At 44.8% G+C, this 23,474-nt stretch overlaps 1 protein-coding gene across 2 annotated transcripts in view; it reads right to left on the bottom strand.

The window, feature by feature from the left end:
• Nucleotides 1–23,474, bottom strand: part of CCDC138 (coiled-coil domain containing 138) — a 220,006-nt gene that overhangs the window by 97,783 nt on the left and 98,749 nt on the right. For both annotated transcript variants that reach the window (XM_069204488.1, XM_069204486.1), the window contains exon 6: nt 3,134–3,292. In XM_069204488.1, the coding sequence (XP_069060589.1) occupies nt 3,134–3,292 (159 nt within the window). The remainder of the gene's footprint in view (nt 1–3,133; nt 3,293–23,474) is intronic.

The raw sequence follows: 23,474 nt of genomic DNA, 5'->3' as shown, positions 1-23,474 counted from the left end.
TTTAAACTACTTTGTTAAGTAAATACATGACTCCAAAGTTAAGCAATGTTTGCTTGACATCACGTAGTGGATGGGAAGGCAGTGGCTCTAAAGCCGAAGTGCCTTCTGCCAGTGAAATAGCGGATCTCAGGAAACACACATTGTGGCCTTGAGCCAGCCAACACCCCTCAGTCTTCTTGTACTGTTAAAAGTCTAACTATCAATTGGACGCTGATTTTCAGACCTCTTCTTAGGTTGCAGTTGTCCCCTCCTCCAGTACCCTTCAGATGCAATAGCTTTACAGGATTTACCCTTTTCCTATGCCGGAGATTCAACATACTACCATGTCCTTGGTCACTGTTTTCTGATCACTGTAACGCTGCGTGTCACACCTCAATCATTTCCAGAGCCTACTGAATCTGGTTGTTAGACTCATCCCTGTTTTACTGGGGTTACTCCCATTCTTACGCCTTTTCCTGTTCACGGATAGAATACAATTCAAAGTGCTCTTCATAATTTATTTCTCTCTTGTTCGATCTACAGGTTTCCTTCCAGAACTTTTCATTCTTCAGACTCTTTTCCTTAGTGTCATGCAAGCTCGGAAAACCAGATGATGTAGCTGCACCTTTTCAATCTGGGCTCCATTCCTAGGAACTCACTTCTGCGTTATTAACTAAGACCTCTCTGAATCTCCCTTTCAGTAAAAAGTTCAAAACTATTATTTTTAATCAGCAAAACCTTGTCCCTCCTTTGCTATTTCAGCCCTATCTTTTTAGCACCAAGAGACGCTTTGTGTGAATGACCACTGTATAAACTATCTTTAGCATAACATAACTAAAGGTGGAATTGCACAAGTAATAACTCTGCCCTATCCACTGAAAGGAATGTAGACCAGGTGCCAAAATCCTAAACCACCTCGGAAGAAGGCCTCATGCACTGAGGTCCTTGATTGCGACGGTTATGTAAAAGGGGATGGAACCCTTTCTATGGAACCTGCAGCCGACGTCCCGAGGTTGCCTTGCTCAGACACGTCAAGTGCCAGCATGTTGGAAACATTTATAAGCCATCCCTTAAACAGGGAAACCACAATGACGTGGTGCATGTGAGTTCTATTTGGGTATTGTTACCTTTTGGGCAGATGACTTTGATGAGAGGCGTACACAGCATTCAGTAGTGTCACCATAAATTGGTAATGACAAGAGGCCCTGAAAGCACATTAGTAGCCCAGGCATTAACTATTAACGAAACCAAGTAGTAGGTCACAGGGACACAATACAGGGGCCCCTCAAAATAGAGGTAATTGAACAAACATGGCCAGTGACTGCAAGCGTCCCCGTCATAATGGGATTGCTTAACCAGAACTGTCATCCAGTCAGACGACGTTAGAAAAAGGTGTTTTTTTTGTCCTACAATGTTTTAGGAATGATTTTCTGATAGTTCAGCAGAGGCTTGGCAGCCAAAGATATCCACCTACTGGTGAAGCCTGAGAACTGAAATAGAAAGTGATTCCCTTGGAGAGAAAATGCATATATTTGGTGCTGGGAAGGCAGGCAATGAAATAAAGTCAGTGCCACCAAGCCGAAACTAAATGTTAAGTACAGATTCCTTGATGCCGGGGACTAGCGTAATGCAAGGGAGCCCTCGAAGATCCATGAACACAAAAAGATACTATACCTTGCAAAAAAAAACACAGTGCAAGGAAAACATTCAACTACTAAGCAACAACTTTGAAAACCAAAAAAAAGAGTGACAAATGTTTCCTTGCTGGGCTGATGGACCCAGGTGGACTACCTGGATTTGTGGGATTCTTTTATATCTTTATTGAGGAATAAAATAGGACCAGCTACAGACCCCAAGGTCATTACTCTGAGGCAACTGATAACACAACATCAGGCTGGAAAATGAATGGGAAGACAGCTCACGGTGCAGCGCTACTCACTTTTCAAGACGTATTGTTACATCACAAAATGTAGCAGTTAACCATAAAACTGGGCAGTGATGCACACAGACTAAATGCTACTATATTTCCCTGAAGTGTGCCACAGCTGTGTCACAGCTTCTTAAAGGAGGAAACTACACTACCTCAGAAGGGAACTCTCATTCATGATTATAAGCCTCAAGTGAATTAACTTTACCCTGCTCGCTTGAGGGTATTCCTATCTCTATCAGTAACAACATTATTACATGTTTAGACAATATTCCTCAGTGTCTCTTTGACACCTCGGTGACTCAATGAGGAGGGGAGTTGTGCTATTGTAATGTTTACAGTGTTTGACAGATATAACACCCGCAGTTTATTTCCTCTTCATGAAGTTCGAGACAGGTGCAAAATGTTCCCCTTACTGGTCTCTATAGTTTGTGCCAGGTCTGTGTTTGTTACAATGTTTATTAACTTTGAGTTAAACTGTGCAAGACTCCTTATTATGGATTACACTACTTTTTTTCAGTACAAGAGTTAATTCAATATAATTGTTAAAACACAGATCTAATGCACAATGTTTTTTCAGGCTCCATTGGATGAAGAAGAAGAGGAAAAACAGGAGGAAGAAGGTGAGAAGGAAGATGAAGAGGTCGTGGTGTCGACAGCGACAGCAGTGATGGTGTGTATAAATGTGTGTTGCTTCTATTAACTAATGTAAAGCTGTCCAAAAATGCAATCTGCCCTCCACCATTCCAAAAGTAGGAGTAAACCGAAATTTGCAGGTGGGGAATTCCCCCCACTGGGGTCCATTGCTGGTTATGCCATATCTCTGGCACGTATGGAAGTGAAAAAGATATCTCATAAGATACACAAAAGTGAAGACCCACATTCTCCGGCTGGCCTTCAACCTGGAATCCACATTCATACCGCACTTTCTAAGCTTATGAAATAGCTCCCAACCTCCCCGATCCCCGCTCATCCTTTATTTCAACACCCTTTTCTCCTCGCCATTTTCCTACCATTGGAATAAGCTTGCTGTGAAATCAAAAGTAGTAGGCATGGATGATACAAAAACATTCATAACATAAAATATACAGAATCAAAAAGTTTATCTCCAGTTATACAAGGCTCCTTCTCAAAAAAGGATACATACACTACAATTTTAGATATATCCGTAATAATGCCAGACATCAAAATATTTCAAATGAGTGATTGATCAAAGAGAATGAGTACCTCCTTTATTATTTGAATTTTTGCATGAACTTCCTCTTCCACTCCTCTTATCTTGGTTACGGCTGTCTGATGTCTGAGGAGCAATGTTTCTTTTTCAGCTAAACATTGCTCCCTCTTTTTAAGTCGCAGTGAAAATTCATGCAGAGCTGCACTTTCTTGCTGTTTCAAAAACAAATAATTAGAAATAGCAGAAAAAACATCAAAATACAAAACTTACAGGTTTTCAAAGAGTGTTTCTCTGTACTTTCAATTTGCACTTTGCAAACACGAGTGCATAACCTACTTTTAAAGTGGTTTTAATAATTTGGTATGTCTAGCATTGTACCCAAAATGTTTAGTAGGCCTTTAAGTCAAGCCCACCAGACAGCGGAAGCGGTTTCGTTGGGAATGACATATTGTGAGCTTACCAACAACATGCTGGCGCTTGCTGCTTGCCCATTGCTGACCACTAGTTGGCTTTGCTGACACTCATCTGTCCGCTTCTTATTCAGTGGTTTGCCTTGACCATCATATACATGTCCACACCTTTCCGGTATTTTTTAATTTACTTAGTCAGTGCTCACTTTCATGGAACTTCTTTTTCTTTTGTCTTAAGCACTCCACAAGAGTGCATGTTTTCCAGATGCCTTTTTAGTTCGTTTCTCTTTCCCCCTCCCTTCATGCTCTCTCACCCGTGTGCTCATCGCCCACCCCCTCTGTGATACATCTGCCCTCGTGTGCATCTCCCCCGCATTGTTTTCTCACATGTGTGCTTCTACTTTAAGTGCATGTTGTACTATCTCTCATCCATTTATTTTTCTCACCCCCTTGCTCCATAGTGTTCTCGCTCTCCTCTGTTTGCCTTCCTCCTCTCCACCAGCACTCCCTGTGTGGCTTCTCCCTACCCATGCCCTCATGTAGCTTCCATTTCCCCAGGTCCCTTGGTTGCTTTCACACCCACCCCTCTGTGTTGCTTGCACCAACCCACTTTAAAGAAGAGAAAAGAAACACCTTTCATTCTTTTTTTCCTTTTTAGGTTATCATCTCAACGCAGGTTGGTAAAGTTGAAAAAAAGTGCCTGCATCATTTTGTCAGCGTGCTCATGTATGGTGATCGTGTCTACAGAATTACGTGGGTTGCCGGGTCATAGGCTTTTTTGTTTTTTTATTTTTAATTCTTCTTTAGCCATGCTGCACAGCATGGCTAAAAACTACTGGCAAAGCCAATAGATGCCAAAGACTTTGTAATTCATGTTTATTCAGCCTCCCTCTTCTCTGATTTGTGGGTGTTTCTCTTTTTCTTCCTCTCTCTCTCTCAAAGCCTCTTGTTCTGCTCAGAAGGATGGGATGTATAAACGGATTAGACCTTGCGGATTGGCTCACCACTTCGCTACTCGATATAGGGGTGAAGGTTTGTGTGGGGCCAAAACCTGCTCAACAGTCAAAACCATAGGTGCCATCTTGAATCACACTATGTTTAACACAGAGATCCAACTGATGCTCAATTAGCAACAAGCTCTGTGAAGAGGAGTACTTGAGCTGCCTGGCCCACAAGTCTTTGATGTCATCATTAAGCCCAAAATTCTAATAACACAAAAAATAAGAGAAAAGAAACGAAATGAAAATCTTTATGAGCGCCGCTTGCACTCAATCTGGCTCCATAGTAAAAGGCAAAGGGTCAAGGCATAAAAAGACAGTGAAAGTGCAGGTTCACGTTTAAGTTCATCTGTATCGCAGGGTGGAACCACAAGTCCTGTAGGGTGAAATGACAGAAGCTTGTGTGCGATTACAAAAAAGAGAGGTGCTGGTGTATAACATGTTATTGTTTGCTGTGCCCCCGCTGATCTGCTGTGGTGCGGTTGCTCTTCAGGGGCAGGAAAGATAAAGTGGCACAGGCCACAGAGATCCACAGACATGTTGATGTCGCTGCCATATGGTGTAGCAGGGGAAGTAGCTTAAAGAGTTTAAGTGACTTCATTAGAAAAATCAGCAAAACGAAGTCTGCAGAGGTATTCCAATCCAGGTCGATGCTAGAGAGGTCAACAACCAGCAGTCACTGTCAGAAAGCTTCACTCACTGCAATCAAGAATTAACTTGTTCTGTCCTTGCCCAAAATGGCAAGGAAAACTCCAAATTCATACAGTATGCAGATAGAACCTGCGCCCAGTCTGCTGTGGGCGAGCAAGATCTGCCCTACACTTGTACACACCAGGGGCTTGCCACAGGGCCTGGCCTACAGAGAGGCCCTGTAGACAACCTGCTGCAAATGGGCAACCCCCATCCTATACCTGACCCCAAGCAGGCAGCCAACCTATGCTACACTTGGCTTTTGGCCCAATCAGCTGTAGGCAGGCAACTGATGACCTGCACCTGTGCGCAGTGGGGGGACCACCAGCACGGCCTTGCCTGCAGAAAGACTCAGCAGCCAACCCGCTGCAGGTGGGCATCCCCTGTCCTGTGTTTGACCTACTGCAGGAAGTCAGCCCCCACTTCAGACACTTTTTCTGTTGCTTCATGTAGCAGTTATTTTTTTATTTATTTATTTTTAAATAGGAAAATAATTTTGTAATATTTTCAAATGTTTACTTTTTTTGTGAAAACGTACAACCATAACAATAATTATTATTTACTGTTCACAAAATGGCTGCTGCAGGATCGCGAATGTAATTAAAAGTCACGGTTTTCATGCCTTGAGCCCGTTTTGGGGAGGTTGTGCATTTTCCCACAACTCAGGGTTCCCTACAGCACCGTCCTGGGTCAGGTACCTCTCATAGTGTTTGAATATAATTTGTGCCCCTTCATCTACTGTTTATAATCTCACATACTACACATCACTGAAGATTAGAACCTAATACACGTCACTGATATCAGTGACGAAATTTCAAATGACAACACTGATGACATTAGTGATGCCATCACTTATAACACCATAGTCATACACATCACAGAAGTACTGTGCGTGCACATGTGAGTGCATAGCATGGAAATTAAGTATGCCCTAGGGCGCATGTTGAAAGTTATATGATACACCTTTAACAAATGTTCAAAGTTCCGGGCGCAATTAGTACTCGATGTTAAACAGGGTAAAATAAAGACTGATGTGAGTTGCAGAAGTATGTTTGAAACTAGGCTCTGGTTTAAAGTTGAAGTCCGTTGCAATAAATCTGTGAAGAAGGCCAAAGCTTGACAATAGATCATGCACTAGTGTTAACGGGTGCAGTTCTATTAAACAGTTCCAATAAAGTGCTATCGACAAATTATAAATCAGGACCGGAGGCGAGGATTATGTTTTTCTTCCTTCGCTTTAATACATTATTTAACAAACAGCAGCCATTTAGTTCAACAAAAAAAACATAAACTACTGTTTCCACAAACACCAGAGAACCACAACAGGTTCATCATCCAATCAGCAATAGAAAGTCCCAAACATAGAGCATCATCGCTGTCTGAACATCTTCTTTCTTCACTGCTCAGGAGCCCTAGTTAAGTTCACTTGATCTGCTCTCCTCATTTTCTTGTTTGGTATTATTATTATTCATATTGCTTATGTGGTATATGATGCGACTGCTTAATGTTTGATGAATTTTTCTTTGCTCTAGATTCCCTTATGTTGCGGGGCTGCTAAAGCGCTCCTCACGCAACTATATTTTCCCTGTACACCGACCAGCAAGCAGTACGGTCTGCGGCCTGCTAGAGGATGCGTCTCTGTAGCTCCAAGACGCGTGTCTCTTGCACAGCACGATTCAGACGCACGCCTGGCTGGGTGACGCCCCGCAACGGGGTCTGCATTTCCCCCAGCATACCGTTGATGCCCCCAGGGGGTCTGTCTCATGAGCTACATTCTAGATTGCCCCCCCAGGTCTGTATTTCCTGCCGTGCGGGCCGGTCTTTTGTGACACAGTTCCCCCTTTAAAATAAAGAGGATTAGTGTCCTGGGGAGTACGCCCGTTAAATTGTGGGCTGTTGGCCCAACCACAACTTCTGGGTCCCCAGTCCACAACATCATGGGCTGCGTGCACCAAAACATCGCTTAGCCCTATATGATTCTGAGTGGCCTCAGGCCCATCTCCATTGCCACCGGGAATCCCTGTTGCGTGCTGAAAGCACGGTTAGCACACCTAACCACTGGGCTAGGATCATACAGACCTTTAGGAAGGCCGATGAAGATAACTCACTGTCCTTCTGCAGTGGGTCGATCAGTTTTATGAGGAGGTTGACATCATGTACAGGGTTGTTAACAAATTCATGGGCCCCCTCGAGCAGCCCCTTGCCCAGCAGATGGCACATGAATGTGCCAAAATTCCCAGACCGGAAATCCCAGCCTAGGACTCCAACCCCTAGGATGCCCCGAGTGAGGGTTCCCTGCTCTAAAACAGAAAATGTGACTCAGGGGTTGATAACGACATGTTCACACACCTCAAGAGGGCTTCCTGCCCAGGTGCCTCTCTTGAAGGTGATCTGAGCCTTCTGATGCGTATCCAGGGCCTTTACAGCCAGATTCTCCAGACCAAATGGACGGTTGGAGGGGAGATTCCCATGGGGATTCAGAGGACGAAGCAGGCCCATCTACGCCAGACTCCGTTCCCACACCAGATGATGACGTTTTAGACATGCTGGGTCACAACTATGTCACTCACCCCAGACCTACAGCATGGGTTCCAGCAGAGAAGGCATAGTAGGTGGCAGGGCATCTTCGCAAACCCTTGGAGAAGGACACCTGCAGCCTTTTTAAGCAGAATGCTTCCGCCCCTCTTTAGAAGGGAAAGATGCCCTTACCCCTGAAATAGTCCCCAAGGTGGCCACCTTCTTGCCAAATTTATGAAGGACTTTAAAAAGGGTATCAATAGTTCCTGATGTTGGTGTAAGGACAAGTTGCTGGATGCCATAGGGCCCATGACAAAGATCCTGGATATGGCAGAGGAAGTCAAGGTCTCTGGCTCTCTCATTCCACCTGATGCCCTCTCTGGGTGGGCGCAGCACATAATTATCTTTTTAGGAAATGCAAAATGTGCTTTGTCCATGGAGCGTTGACGCTTGTTACTAATCAAGGCTGATCCCAAGTTGGGGCACCACGCCTCCTTGGAGGTGGGCACAGTGGCCCAAGGAAGTTTGTTTGGTTATCCCTTCATTAAGGAGTTGGGAAAATTTGTGTCAACTTTCATGTCACTTGACAAATCACAAACTAACATAATGCGTATCTTTTCCCCAAGGGCTTTCCATGGGGCAGTTTGGGGCAGGAGCCACGTGACCGGCTGTGACTCCTCTCCAAACCCCTCAGGGTACAAGGCTACCAGTGGGGCCAGTGACAAAGTAATGCACTCTTCACCTCCTTCTACCCCACTAGAGGCCAGTGGTTTCACGGACAAGGTGGTTTAAAAGGCCAAACCAGCAATTTCGCTAATAACTGTGCATGTTCTCCCTTTTTCCAGACTAAGGGCATCAAACCGTCTTGCACATTTTCTCCAAGCATGTTTCTCCATCACTTTAGACACATGGGTTGTGTACACCGTACAGGGCTTCCAAACTGAGCTTTACTGGTCGCCTTGGCAGGACTCTAAGCCACGACCCATCTGTTTTCTCAACACGCTACCGCGCTTATCAACGAGGAAGTCGAGGCCCTCTTAAAGAAAAGGGCCATTTACTGTTAGGTGGTACACCCAAATAGTTTTTATCAGATTCTGCTAATCTACCTCAGGGAGTTCTCCCTAGTGCTTCATGAAGGTCCTCAAGCTGGCAGTGGAGTACCTTAGGGCACAAGGGCTAAACCTTCTTGTCTGTTTGGACGACATTCTGCTTCTGCCCAAGTGCCTCCATAAAGTCACCCTGTAGATTCAGACTGCGGCAGATCTTTTACAGGGGCTAGGATTTGTTATCAACAAGAAGAAACCTCTTGTCTCCCGCTCAGAGAATGACTTACCTAGGGTTCGTGAATGATTCTCCTACTGCCTCTCTGTGCCTTCCATTGCAAAAGATGTCAAAGATCCGGCACGAATTGCACCAAACATTAGCCAAACTTCACACATCTCTGAGGTAGATTGTATGCCTTGTGGGTCTCCTCTCATCCTGGCTCCAAACAATTTTCCACGGCCCTCTTTATTATCGTGCTCTCCAGTAACTAAAAGAGCACCACCTGTGGAAAGGTCTAATTTACTGTAGATCGGTACCACTGTCCGTGAAAAGCCAAAGAAAAAAATCAACTGGTGGCCACATAGAGGCATGGAATGGGACAGCGATCTTCGGTTCCACCCCTAACTTAGTCATAGAGTCCAATGCCAGCAGGACAGGCTGGTGCGCCAGGTGAGGGGACTACACCACAGGAGGAAGTTGGTCACAACAAGAACAAAGTTTACATATCAATTGTTTGGAGCTCCTTGCCAGCTGGTTTGCGGTTTGGTGCTGGACAAAGGACAGTATCCAGTCTTGTGTTCTTATAAAGATGGACTACGTTTTCGATGTGCATCATATCAACCACATGGGAGGCACCAGATCCAGAGCTGTGATGGACTCTGCAATAATTTTTGGCACTCTTGCCTGGAGAATCATGTCTCTGTCACAACAGAATATCTCCATGGTCAGGAGGACCAGGTGGTAGTGTGGCACTCCACTTCAAGAGACTCAAGTCTTTAAAAACTGGACCCTCAGGTCTTCCGAAAGTGCTCAGAGGTGGGGTCCATTCTCAACTGACTTGTTTCCTTACTGTCTCGATCACCAACTAGCTGGGTTCTTTAGCTGGAGACTGGACCCTCAAGCAGTGGCGACGGACACGTTTCTCCAGGACTCTATTCAGGAGGCCTATGCAACACCATTTTCCCCCTTCTTCTCGATGATCACCAGGGCGCCAGTCTAGGTGATGTGGTAACAGGCAGATGTGGTCATGATAACACCCTTGTGGAGGTCCTAAGTGTTCTGAACTTTCTTAGGATTCTCCAATTCGACGACTCCTCTTTCCACACATTCTTTTGAATCCAGATCTAGAACCACACTGGTTGGTGATAGAGTGGTCCTTACAGCTGAAGGCCTGGTGGATTACAGGTGATGCTGGACGTTCCCAGGGCTTTCGCCACACACTGACTTCCTTCTGTCCAAGGCGTGGGCAGACAGCACAACCAAACAATACCAGTCGCCCTGGCCACAATGGGTGGGTTGGTTGTTGTGGCAGGATATGGATCCCGTTGGCGCACTGACTTAGTGCAGGTGCTCACCTATATGTCTAGCTTAGCAAAGGACGGGCTTTCCTGTCGATCTATTAATGCCTTTAGGTCTGCCATTTCAGCAGGGCATGCTCCTGTCAATGGCGCCCCAGTGGGGGAACACCCATTTGTTTGCCGGTTGCTTAGAGCCGCCTCTCCCTTCCACTGTAACCCCACCACCCGGCACTGTGTGATGTTAACCAGGTACTAAATCATTTTCTGTCTTGGCAACCACGTTTTTAGCTCAGAAAGAGCTCTCAGTCAAATTGCCAATGCATCTTTGTCTGGTTTTGTGCAGACTTGTTTCAAATGTGAGAGCTCTTGACCTCCCTGACAGGGTGTTTTCCCCTGATGGGGTTTCCTGTACGTGAGTAGACAATTCAATTCTAACACCTGAATAATCTCTTAATCGGCTTTCCACGTGGTTTCCAAACTGTGTGTGGTTCAAGGTCTCAAGGGATACAAGGAAATGACTGAAAAACATTGGAAAATATGAGTGCAGGAAGTTTGGTTTTGGTTGTAGTATCCCCCCCTCTCCCCCCCCACACACACATTGTGCCTGGTTTTGATGCAACTTTGACTGAAGTACACTGGGTTCCTGCTAACCAGGATCCCAGTGCCAGTGATCCTTCCCCAAAACAAAACAATTGGTCACTTGATACCCAAGTGACCAGGCCCTTTAGCACCTCTGTAAGCCCCTAGCAAATGTAACCACCTCTGATACCTACGGCCAAGGTACTAAAGAGGGGCTCTAACAGCTGCAGCATAACTTGTGCCTCTCTAAGGGACCCAGCACCATGTCATGCAGACTTCCACTGCAGGCTATGTGACATGGTGCTCGAAAAAATGAAAACATGACATGGTACACACTTGTGTGCCATGTCCCCTAACAGTGCCTGTAATATTTGTAAGTCACCCCTACAGCAGGCCTTACAGCCCTAAGGCAGGGTGCATTATATTAAAGGTGAGGGTATATATGCATGAGCAAATATACCCGTAATATCTATTTGTTGATTCTTAGACATAGTAAGTGAAAAGTTTTAAATGCATGTGCTGGACACTGGTCAATACAAGTTCCCCAGCTACATGATGGCTTCATTGAAACTAGGAATGTTTGGCATCAAACATATCATATTAATAAACCCATACTGATTCTAGTGATGGATTTATTAATACGTGCACCCAGAGGGCACCTTAGAAGTGCTCCCCGAAAACCTACCAACTGCTGGTGGGCTAACTGACTAGTTCTAGCCAGCCTGCCCCCAACCGACAAGGATCCAACCTCCAAGCCTTTGCTCTCTGGAGGTCAAAAATAAAGCCTGCTTTGGCCGGGGTGTCACACACCCCTCCCAACAGGATGACCTGCAAATCTGCATTCCAGGGGAAGAAGCTTCATAGAAGCCCACCAACTTTGGAATGCAGCTCTGGCTCTCCTCAGAGGAAGATTCTGACCTCCCCTCCCCTTCGTCCCAGGGCCTATTTGGCACCTGGACAGGTGGAAAATTAGCTATGCCGAGGGCATGTTGCATTTGCAGGCTGAACACACTCCTATGGTGACCAGCCTGAAGGGAACACAGCCCTAGGACTTCTGCCATCTTGAGTGTGGTGGAATTAGGAATTCTGGCACAGGGTGATGCCCCCCACCTCAAAGGAAGTGGTCATCTAGGGGTTGTAGTGACCCCAAGGGTAAGGAGCCCAATGGCTACTACCCTTCAATCCCCTTAATGCCCCCTAAATTGAGTATTTAGGGGACCCCCTGAAACCAGGATCCAGGATCTCAGATCTTTGCTGGACACCAAGGGAGTGGACAAAAAGCCTGCTGATCCAAGAACCAAGGAGCACGACAGACTTTGCGCCAACCCTGCCAGCCTGCCTGCTGCACCCGACCCTTACCGAGCAACTGACCAGTCCTGCTGCTGCAGCCTCCAAGAAACTGGGAGAGCTGCAGTGCTTCACAAATCACAAGAAGAACCTCTTTGGAGCAGAGGAGCTACTTCCCTGCATCTGCAGGCAACCAAAGAAGAATTGTGAGGACCCGGGGCCCCCAAAACCAAATGTCGGACATCACCACTGCACCCAACCCCCCTAGCTCGAGCTGAAGTGGACCCGTGGTGTCAACGTAGTTTTAAGACCTCCAGAGTCAAAGCCCATCTATAGTTCACCCACTGTAGACTTCCCAACAGCGCTTGCAGCCTCTGTCTGCAGACCCTCCTCAACTGTGGCCGCCTCTGGTGACGGAGACCCAATGGTGCACTGCATCTCTGCACCCAGACCCCGAAGACTGAGGAGAACAGGACCACTGGTGTCCCTACATTCCCCAGGACAGTGAGACCCAAGCACATTTGTTGGTTTGGCCAGACTGGTCCCGCACTCCATGCCTGCAGCCTGTTTCTTTACGCCCTCTCTACCGCGACCACCACCGATGACGGAAACCCGACGGTCCAAACCACCTCTGTACCCGGCCACCCCAGAGCAAGGAGAACAGGACTACTGGTGCCCCTATGCCCCTGAACATGAACATCACAAGACATGAAACCCCTTGGTGGTTCACCTGGACGGGACCCTCAGTCCACCACACCAGCATTTTTGTGATTGTCTCATCCCCATTGACTTACACGAGGAACCTGATGCTGAACGTCACCACTGCAACCGGCAGCCCAAGTGCTGTCTGGGGTGACTTGCTAGTGTGGCCTAGAACCCTGCCATGTACTCTCCTTAAGTCCAGAAGACTGGTCCTGTAAGTTGCTGTGAAGTACCATTTTGCAGTGTATGTTTTCTCACTCATAGAGAAACATTGCAGCTGCAGAAAAATGCACTGCTGACTTTTGAGACCTCTAAAAGTTTCCTATCTCAAAAATTACTCACCAAATTCCGGTGATCTTGGTGTCTAAATTTATATGAAAGTATGTGTTATTTTTATAAATTGGTGTTGGATTTCTTTATTGAGTGTGTGTCTCAGTTACTGTCTATGTCTGTGCCTTACATGCTTGGCCCTACCCTTCGATATGCCTAACTGCTCGCCCACACTACGACAAGAGAGTACTTGGGGTGTCATTTGTGCCTCTGTAATTCCTCAGGGGTTTGCTTGGACTCTTTGCACAATGCACCTTATTTTGATCCACTAAATAAAGAGCCAGCTTCCTACAATGACAAAATGATTTTTCTATTTAAAAATAGGAAAAGAAAATCTGCTACATGCAGCAAAAGGAAAAGTGTCTGAAGTGGGGGCTGACTGCCTGCAGTGGGTTACACACAGGAAAGGGGATGCACACCTGCAGCAGGTTGGCTGCTGAGTCTTTCTGCTGGCAATGCCATGCTTCCAACCCCCCCACTGCGCATAGGTAAAGGTTATGGGCTGCCGGCCCACAGCGGATTGGGACAGAAGCCATGTGCAGGATAGGCTGGATGCCTGCATGGGGTCGGGCATAGAATGGGGGTTGCCCATTTGCAGCAGGTTGTCTACAGGGTCTCGCTGCATGTTGTGCTACCCTGGTGTGTCTGGGAACAATAGTTTATTTTTTTCTGTTAAACTAAATGGCTGCTGTTTGTGAAATAACGTATTAAAGCCAAGGAAGGAACATTTTATCTGTACCTCTGTGTCCTTAATAGAGTTGAAACGTTCCATTATGACATCTAGGAATATTTTCATTCTATGTAACAAGGATGTTTATAAGGTGTGAATATTTATTTACAGAACTGAACATATTCAGGCACTGCAGATTGTTGAATGATTTATAATGTAGTGGTGTCCCACTTAGAGTGGGTTTACCTCATACTGGGTTGTAATCAAGGTTGTATGCAATTGTGTCCATCCAGGAATATGTGCAGTGCATTTTTCAAAACTAAAGGGTTGCCCATAGGGCTGGGTAGAAGGTGTCTATCAATGGCAAATGAGTACCTGTGAACCGTTCGGCTTAAAATTGCAGGTCCTGTGATGTTTTTAGGAGAGGGATGCTGTTATAGTGAATAGAATATAAACACTTTTTTGAAGGGTGTTCAACGATTAAAAAGGGAGTGACCCCCATTGATGTGTAAGGAGGCATTTTGTTAGATAAGTGAATACCAGTAAAAAGCAACTTCCAACAAACATGACTGATGTGACAGATATGCTGTATGCCTATATGTCAAATATGTGGTCAAAGATTAGGTCCATTATCACTTGATAGGTGAAAAAAACTGGACATGTGTAGCCCATAAGATGCTGTTTTTGATGAGACATGAAAAGTGAGGTCATAAACTGTGCATGGCTGAGGTGTAAATTATAGTTAGCTCAGTCAACTAGAACTTGTGTATTTCAGTGTTGTTTTGTTTTTTAAACATTAGTTTAAAAAAAATCTTATTTCAATACTGAACTATATCAGTACTTTAATCTTTGTTTTTTCCAGTGAATTTCTGAGATAATCACTGAAAAAAAACAAATGTTACAGGAACGTTATAGTTAGGTTCATGTTTTATCCACACAAAACCATGGGAATTCAGCAGTTATAGTTATACATTTATGCAAAGTAGACAACATTCTTAATTATGAAAGGGGTCATTTGTGTATATCCTTTAAAGTTTTCTCTAGAAAGTAACAGTTGAAATAAACAAATATTGAAGGTGAGTTGACAAGAACAGCCATTTGTGTCTATGTTTTCATCTGTAACTTTTTCTAACTATGGCAAATTTTCAAAAGCAAACTACTGTTATGCCCGCTGGACCCTTCTAGTAGCAGGTATGTATAGGACATCTAGGTTCACCAAGAACCTGAGGTACCCTGAGCCAATAACTGAGGTGCATCCTGAAATGGTTTTTCATTGTGTACCGAGTATACAGCAGTTTATTTGGTAAAAGAATGAAAAATAGGTGTCAAGGACACCTATGATTTCTGAAATAGGCACAAAATATTGAGTTTAGAAGCTGTGGTTATTTGTACATCTATGAATTTGTGAGTACCCATACTAGTAGGGGGTGTTTCTCAAAATGACTTCTTTCTTACACACTGTCTTACATTTGGAAGGTGCAAATGCAGAGAAAGACAATTGGCAAAAACACTGATTCTACTATTCTGTGTTCACCCAAACCTCCCAGTAAAAATGAGGCTTAATGCCCGCGACAAGAAATGGCCTAAAAACACAGCATGGACTCATCACATTTTTCCACTGAAAACGGACTCCTTTTTTATGCAATGTGCCTAGCTGTGGATTTTGGGCCTTCGCACAGCCGGCACCTAGGGAAACCTACCAAACCTGTACATTTTTTAAAACTAGACACTCTGGGGAATCCACAACGGGGTGATTTGTGTGTCTCGCATCAGGTTCTGTTACCTAGAATCCCTTGCAAACCTCAACATTTGTCTAAAAAACACATTTTACTCATATTTCTGTGAGGGAAGTTTCTGGAATCTGCACAGAGCCCCAACTTTCCTTCCACTCAGAATTCTCCTAAGTCTCTCGATAAAAATGGCACCTCACCTGTGTGGGTAGACCTATGACAGGAAACGGTCCAAAGCACAACATGGATACATCAAATTTTTTCAATGAAAACCAACCCCTTTTTTTGCAATGTGCCTAGCTTTGGATGTTTGGCTCTAGCTCAGCCGGCACCTAGGGAAACCTAGCAAACCTGTACATTTATGGAACCTAGACATCTTGGGGAATCCAGGATGGGATGACTTGCGTGGCTCTCACCAGCTTGTGTTATCCAGAATGTCTTGCAAACCTCAAACATTGACTACAAAATACATCTTCCTCACATTTCTGTGATGGAAAGCTCTTGAATTGGCACAGAGCCACCAACTTCCTTCAACCCAGCATTCTCCTAGGTCTTCTAATAAAAACTGTACCTCACTTGTGTGGCTGGGCCTAGTGCCGGTGAGAGGAACTTATCAAACCAAGGGCAATGGGAGCCCTTGCTTGGGGACTTCTAATGGCATTGGTTGAATATCTTCCTGTCTGTGGCACTAGGCCCAGCCACACAATTTGAAAAGCATTTTTATCGGCAGAAGTGGGGCAATGCTGCGTGGTAGGAATTTTGTGGATTCCTGCAGATTCCGGAAGTTTCCATCACAGAACTATGAGGAAAAACATGTGTTTTTAGTCAACATTTGAGGTTTGCAAGACATTGAGGGTAAGAAAATAGTGTGGGATGGATGCAGTGCAAAAAGACTGTTTTTATGTTTCTGGGGGCAAGGCCATGCCCATGCTCATGTTGGGCAGCACCCACCCCTACAAATAAAAAAATAAAAGTAATCTCTGGTGCCTAGTGGTATTCTGCCCCCCGGGGGCAGACTGACCTAAAATTAAAGGCAATCTGCTCCCCAGTGGGGTTGGGGGGAAAGGCAGAAAATGGACAAAATAATCACCCCATAATGGGGAGTGGCCCTTGCCCAAGGGGCACTACTAAGCTTAGATTTTTTAAATCCCTAGTATCCAGTGGTATTCTGCCCCCTAGGGGGAAGATTGCTCTACAAGTAAGGCCAATCTGCCCCCGGGGCGGGGGAGGCAGAAAATTGCCAAACTTCATTCACAAATATTGGGAAGCAGCTTTTGCCTAAGGGGCTGCTCCCAAACAATTTCCCTGGTGTCTAGTGGGGTGGATCCCTGCTGGGGATCGCCCTCTTTGGGCGATCCCCAAGCAGGGATCCACTTGGGACAGACACCATTGGAAAGGGGAAATTGTTGATACCTCTCCCGTGTGCTTTGGTGCTTGGGGGTCAGAGATAGCCCCGCAATTACCAAAGCAGTGAAAGTAAAATGAGCTGATTGCCTCATTTCACTTTCATTTTCAATGTAATGACATCAGCGCACCCTGCGCGATTGTCATTATATTAACCACAAAAAAAAATGCCTCTGGCGGCTGGGGAAGCTTCAGAGGCAAAAAAAAAAATCATGACCACCGTGGCTGAGGACGAGGTTAGTACAACCGCTGCCGTGCACAGCCTTTGGCAGTGTGTGGAGTGGGTTGGCAGCCAAGCTCTGATGCCAACCCCAACATGCATCCAAACCCACGCTGAACCCCCATTGGGCTTCGGATCCACAGGTACCCGCTAATCTACAAAGGATCTACATCCCTAGAAATACAATTTTTTTATTTCTTTAATAAACTACTGAACAGATTTCCACCAAATAACAAAAAGAGATCTTCCTGGACCATGATCTAGCTTTTAGGAGGTGTGGTCAACCGCAGCAAAGGATGGCCACATTCTAAAGTGGCTCCTGTTACCCGTCGAACCGATGCACCAACATCTGCTCTTCTATCTCTCAGCCGCAATGAGAAAGCTTCTTATCTGTGACTTACTTGTTGTGGCAATGCCTAGAATGTAACTGTTATGACTCCACATTGCTTTTGCAACGAATGAAGAGGTGAAGCCTGTGCCGCGAGGTGGAGCCGCGACTTCGCGTACTCACACCGCGTAAGAAGGGAACTGGCCTGATGAGGTGAAGTGCACGCAATGCCAGGTGACCTCCAACGTTAAGCGGCATAAAGAGCCAGCCGCGGTGCACGGCCCTGCCCCTGCACTGACACTGGCAGCACCAGTGACGGAGGCATCCTCATGAAGTATGACGATTTGGGTGAGTCTCCCCAGTGTCGGCTGCGGGCCTGGAGGGCTTTTTACTAATGATCAGGACTGGTGGAGCATGAACAGCGCACTGCACATTGGCGCATTAGACTCTCCTGCACTGGCCCCGCTGTGAATCTCCTTGGCCCATGCAGACCCATGGGGCTTCCTACGAACAACTTACCCTGGCTAAGCGTTCCTAGCACATGGCTTTACAATGAGACAGATTCTCATGTAATAGCCCCCAATTGAAACATATTTGGCCTACATATCTCATTGCTGCCCCAAGCTACAGGAGCTACATGACTCTGATGCTCTACTGGCCTGGATGCTCAGCTTTATCAGCTACTGCGCAGAAGTTGAGCCCTCCAGAGTAGCAGACCTTCTGTTCCAGGACAGTTAAAAATCAGCAACTGTACTCACATTGCAGCCAACAATAGCCGGCGGTGGCTTGAGCCCCTCGATGCCACCGGGCACGGAGCACTTTACTAAATGCTGAAAACTCATTAATCTTTCTACTCTACTTTCTACGCTGTACTGTGATGCGGACACCACATCGAGCAAAGAGGCTGTAATTTGTCACCACACACCCAAACTATACGGATCAGTGAGTACTTACAGTGGGGGAGCCTTAGCTTGGAGCCCACTTGCCTCTTGTCCAGGTTCTTCAACAGGTCAATTCTTTGTCCATAGCCTTCACTTTCCAAAATCCCCCCAGATCTACTGTAATGAACACCTGGTGATTAACTGAGTTCACATCCTCCCCGCCACTCATACCTGAGCAAATATCAACCAGCTGAACTGCTACAACAAAGAAGCTTATTGAGGGAAAACCGACAGGTAGCTGGGAGTCTAACTTTGCCCCCAGCGGCGGCAGCTAATGAAGCGTCCCCCTTCCCTCCTCTTACAGGACTAAAGTCTCTTGCTAAGTAACTCAGTGTAGGACGCAAACAATGACTGGAGGAAGGGGAGACCAATCTGGACAAAAAAATTTGGTGTAAATCCATTCAGTGGTCCGGCTTGTAGTCATATTAAAAAAATGCAAAAAGCCCCATAGACATAACATGGGGAAAAAGTGTTTTGGGAACCCACCTTTTTCTGGGACCCCGCTTGACAAATCACCCAGAAACTTTCCAGAAGGCAGCTCAACTAACGTGTATTAGTTTTAAAAAGTTTGTGAAGGTTCATCAAACAGCGCCAAATGTATTAGCAAAATAAAAATGCTTTTTCTATAGCCAAAGTCGGTCTTAACAATAACTACCTACTGACTCAAAAGTAGGTGTTTTATATATATAGATATATATATATATATATATATCTATATATATATATAGATATATATATATAGCAAATGTCACTTACCCAGTGTACATCTGTTTGTGGCATGTAGTGCTGCAGATATCACATTTACGCTATCTAGTGTTGGGCTCGGAGTGTTACAAGTTGTTTTTCTTCGAAGAAGCTTTTTTCCAAAGTCACGGGATCGAGTGACTCCTCCTCTCGTTGATAATGCGCATGGGCATCAACTCCTTTGTTAGATTGTTTTCCCGCAGGAGGGTGAGGTAAGGAGTGAAGAATTGTGTATGTACAAATATATATAGAAAGTGAAGAAGATGTCCATGCAATGTATATACATATTTACATGATAAAGTACTACAACAGCTACAGGCTTCTGGGGAGGAGAGAGGGCACATGTGAATCTGCAGCACTACATGCCACAAACAGATGTACACTGGGTAAGTGACATTTTCCGTTCAATGGCATGTGTAGCTGCAGATAAACATATGGTGCATACACTGAAAAGCAGTTCTCCTTCTAAGTAAGCAGTGGTTAGCCTGTAGGAGTTGAAGTAGTTTGAAATAGTGTTCTAAGCACTGCTTGACCAACATTTGTTTGTTGTCTAGATAACATATCTACACAGTAGTGTTTAGTAAATGTGTGTGGTGTGGACCAAGTGGCTGCTTTGCATATGTCTGCCATTGATATGTTTACTAAGAATGCCATTGAAGCACCTTTCTTTCTAGTGGAATGTGCTTTAGGAGTTACAAATAGCTGCCTTTTAGCTTTAAGATAGCAAGTTTGAATACACTTTACTATCCATTTTGCTAATCCTTGCTTGGAAATAGGATTACCTTTATGAGGTTGTTGGAAAGCAACAAAAAGTTTCTTTGACTTTCTAAAGTATTTTGTTCTGTCTACATAACACATTAGAGCTCCTTTGAGATCAAGAGTATGAAGAACTCTTTCAGCAACTGAATCCGGCTGCGGAAAGAAGACTGGCAATTCAACTGACTGATTAATGTCAAATGGTGAAACCACTTTGGGTAGAATTTTTTTATTTGTCCTAAGTACTATTTTGTGTTTGTGTACTTGGAAGAAGGGTTCTTCTAAAGTAAATGCTTGTATTTCACTTACTCTTCTTATTGAAGTGATTGCTACAAGGAAAGCAACCTTCCATGAGAGAAACTTGAGAGCGCAAGAGTGCATTGGTTCAAATGGTGGTCCCATAAGTCTTGTGAGCACAATGTTAAGGTTCCATGCAGGAGCTGGTGGAGCTGTAGGTGGAATAACTCTTTTAAGCTCTTCCATAAAAGCCTTTATGACAGGAATTTTAAACAGAGAGGTATGTTGTCTGTTTTGGAGGTAGGATGATACTGCAGTTAAACAAATTTTTTAATAGATGTATATTCAAGATTGGCTTTCTGTAAATGAAGCAAAGAACACACAATATCTTGTACTGATGCTTTAAGTGGATCAATGTTTTTAGGTTGGCAGTAATATACATTTACTTGCGTAGCACTGCCTGGTTGTAGGTTTCCGTGCGTGTTTTAGGATGTCCAAACATTATGATGGAAGCTGTAGATATCCAAATTCTATGACCTCAGGAGCCAAATCGCCAGGTTGAGAATCCTGGGATTTGGATGTCTGATTTGACCTTTGTTTAAGTTAGCAGGGCTAGTCTGTTTGGGAGCTTGAGATGTGGTACTACTGACAGATCCAATAGTGTTGTGTACCAGTGCTGACGTGCCCACGTGGGAGCTGAGTATCATAGTGAGTGAAGTGTGATGCATCTTGTTGACCATAAACGGAATTAATGGGAGAGGGGGAAAAGCATAAGCAAATTTCCCTGACCAACTGATCCATAGAGCATTGCCCTTGGATTGAGGGTGTGGGTATCTGGACACGAAGTTTTGGGATTCTGCGTTTTCGCTTGTTGCGAAAAGGTCTATATTTGGTGTTCCCCAAATCTGGTAATATTGAATTACTTGTGGGTGAATCTCCCATTTGTGTATTTGTTGCTGCGTCCTGCGTCCGCTAGCTGGTTGTGGATCCCTAGGATGTATTCCGCTGACAGGTGGATGTGATTGTGAATTGCCCATTTCCAAATTGTTTGTGCTAAGAGGGACGATTGGGATGAGTGTGTCCCCCCCTGTTTTTGCAGATAATACATTGCTGTCATGTTGTCTGTCCTTATTAAGACTATTTTGTGTATGATCTGTGGTTGGAATGCTTTGATGGCTAAAAACACTGCCAACAATTCCAGATGGTTTATGTGGTACGTTTGCTGGACTGAGTCCCATTCTCCCTGTACTGTAAGATTGTTGAGATGGGCTCCGCAACCTGCCATGGATGCATCTGTGGTAATTATTGTCTGTGCCATAGGGTCCTGAAATGGCCTCCCTTTTGATAAGTTGGTGTGAGTCCACCACTGCAGAGATTTGTAAGGTTGGCAGACCAATAACACTAGATCCTGTAGTTGACCCTGTGCCTGAGACCACTGTTGCGAGAGACACTGTTGCAGTGGTCTCATGTTTAGACGTGCATTTGGCACTATTGTTATGCATGATGCCATCATCCCTAATAGCTTCATGACAAATCTTACTGTGTAAGTTTGATTCACCTTCAAGTGGTAAATGAGAGTGTGAAACGCTTGTATTCGTTGTGGATTTGGGTAGGCTAATGCTGACTGAGTGTTGAGAATTGCTTCCAGATAAGGTTGAATTTGTGCTGGATGAAGGTGAGATTTCTGGTAACTGAATGTGAACCGTAATTTGTGTAGGGTATCTATTGTGTATTGTGTGTGCTGTTGACATTTAAGATTGGTGCTGGCTTTTATTAGCCAGTCGTCTAGAGAAGAGAAGACATGTATATGCTGCCTTCTGACGTATGCTGCGACTACAGCTAGACATTTTGTGAATACTCTTGGTGCTGTTGTTACCCCAAAGGGTAGTACTTTGAATTGATAGTGCTTTCCCGCTATTATAAACCTTAGGTACTTGCGATCAGCTGGGTGTATAGGAACGTGGAAGTAAGCATCATTTCGGTCTAACGCGGTCATGAAATCTTGTTTTTGTAACAAGGGAATGACATCCTGTAGAGTGACCGTTTGAAAATGCTCTGACAAGATATATTGATTTAGAGGCCTCAGATTGAGAATGGGTCTGAGAGTACCATCTTTTTTTGGTACAAGGAAGTATAGAGAATATATTCCTGTGCCTTGCTGATTGATGGGAACTATTTCTATTGCCTGTTTTAGAAGGCGAGACTCTACCTCTTGTTTCAGCAGAGCAGTGTGTTCGAGAGAGAAATTGTGAAAACAGGGTGGAATGTTTGGTTGAGTAGAGATGAGTTCTAGGCAATAACCATTGCGGATAATTGGCAGTACTCATTAAACTGTTGTAATTTGTTGAAAGTGAGAATAGAAATGTTACAGTCTACCTCCCACAGGAGATGTATGTTGCTGTGGAACGTATGGGAAGTCATTGTTTTGAGGAGGCAGAATGACCTTTTGAGCCAGGGAATTTACCACTGGACCTGAAATGTTGTCCTCTGCAAGAATCCCTGAAAGACCCCTTAGTGTAATACTGTTGTCCCTGTTTTGAGTGGGAAGTGGAGGCCTCTGCAGCTTGGGATTTAAATCCTCCTCTAAATTGAGGTTTTAGTAAAGGAACACCAAAATGGTGTAGTAAAAAGGGCTCCCATGGCCTTTGCTGTTTCTGAGTCCTTTTTTTAGTTTATCAATTGTTGTGTCCACTTCTAGTCCAAAAAGCTGCTGTTTATTGAATGGCATATTAAGGACCACCTGCTGTATCTAAAGTTTAAAACCTGAGGACATCAACCAAGCATGTCGTCTGATGGTAATGCTGGTGCTTATTCCTCCAGCTGCAGTATCAGCTGCATCTACAGCAGACCTAATTTGGTTGTTTGCGATAGCTTGTCCTTCCTCTACAATTTGATGTGCCCTCTTTTAATGTTCTTTGGGGAGATATTTCAAGAATTCTTGCATCTCATCCCAATGTGCCCTGTTGTACCTAGCTAACAGCGCTTGGGAATTAGCAATACGCCATTAATTGGCTGCTTGTGTTGCTACCCTTTTACCTGCCGGGTCAAATTTACGGTTGTATTTCTCAAGGGGAGGAGTATCCCCAGAGGAATGGCTGTTCGCGCGCTTCCTGGCTGCACTGACTACAATGGAGTCTGGTGGTAACTGCTGCAAAATGTAAATTGGGTCTGTTGGTGCAGGCTTATATGTTTTATCAATTCTGGGTGTTAGAACTCTAGCTTTAACAGGCTCTTTAAAAATCTCGTCTGCATGTTTGAGCATACCAGGGAGCATTGGTAAACACTGGTAC

The sequence above is a fragment of the Pleurodeles waltl genome, chromosome 8 (genome assembly GCF_031143425.1).
Source record: "Pleurodeles waltl isolate 20211129_DDA chromosome 8, aPleWal1.hap1.20221129, whole genome shotgun sequence".
Taxonomy (NCBI): domain Eukaryota; kingdom Metazoa; phylum Chordata; class Amphibia; order Caudata; family Salamandridae; genus Pleurodeles; species Pleurodeles waltl.
Note: the sequence above shows the minus strand (reverse complement) of the source record. Positions and strands in the feature narration are given on the sequence as shown.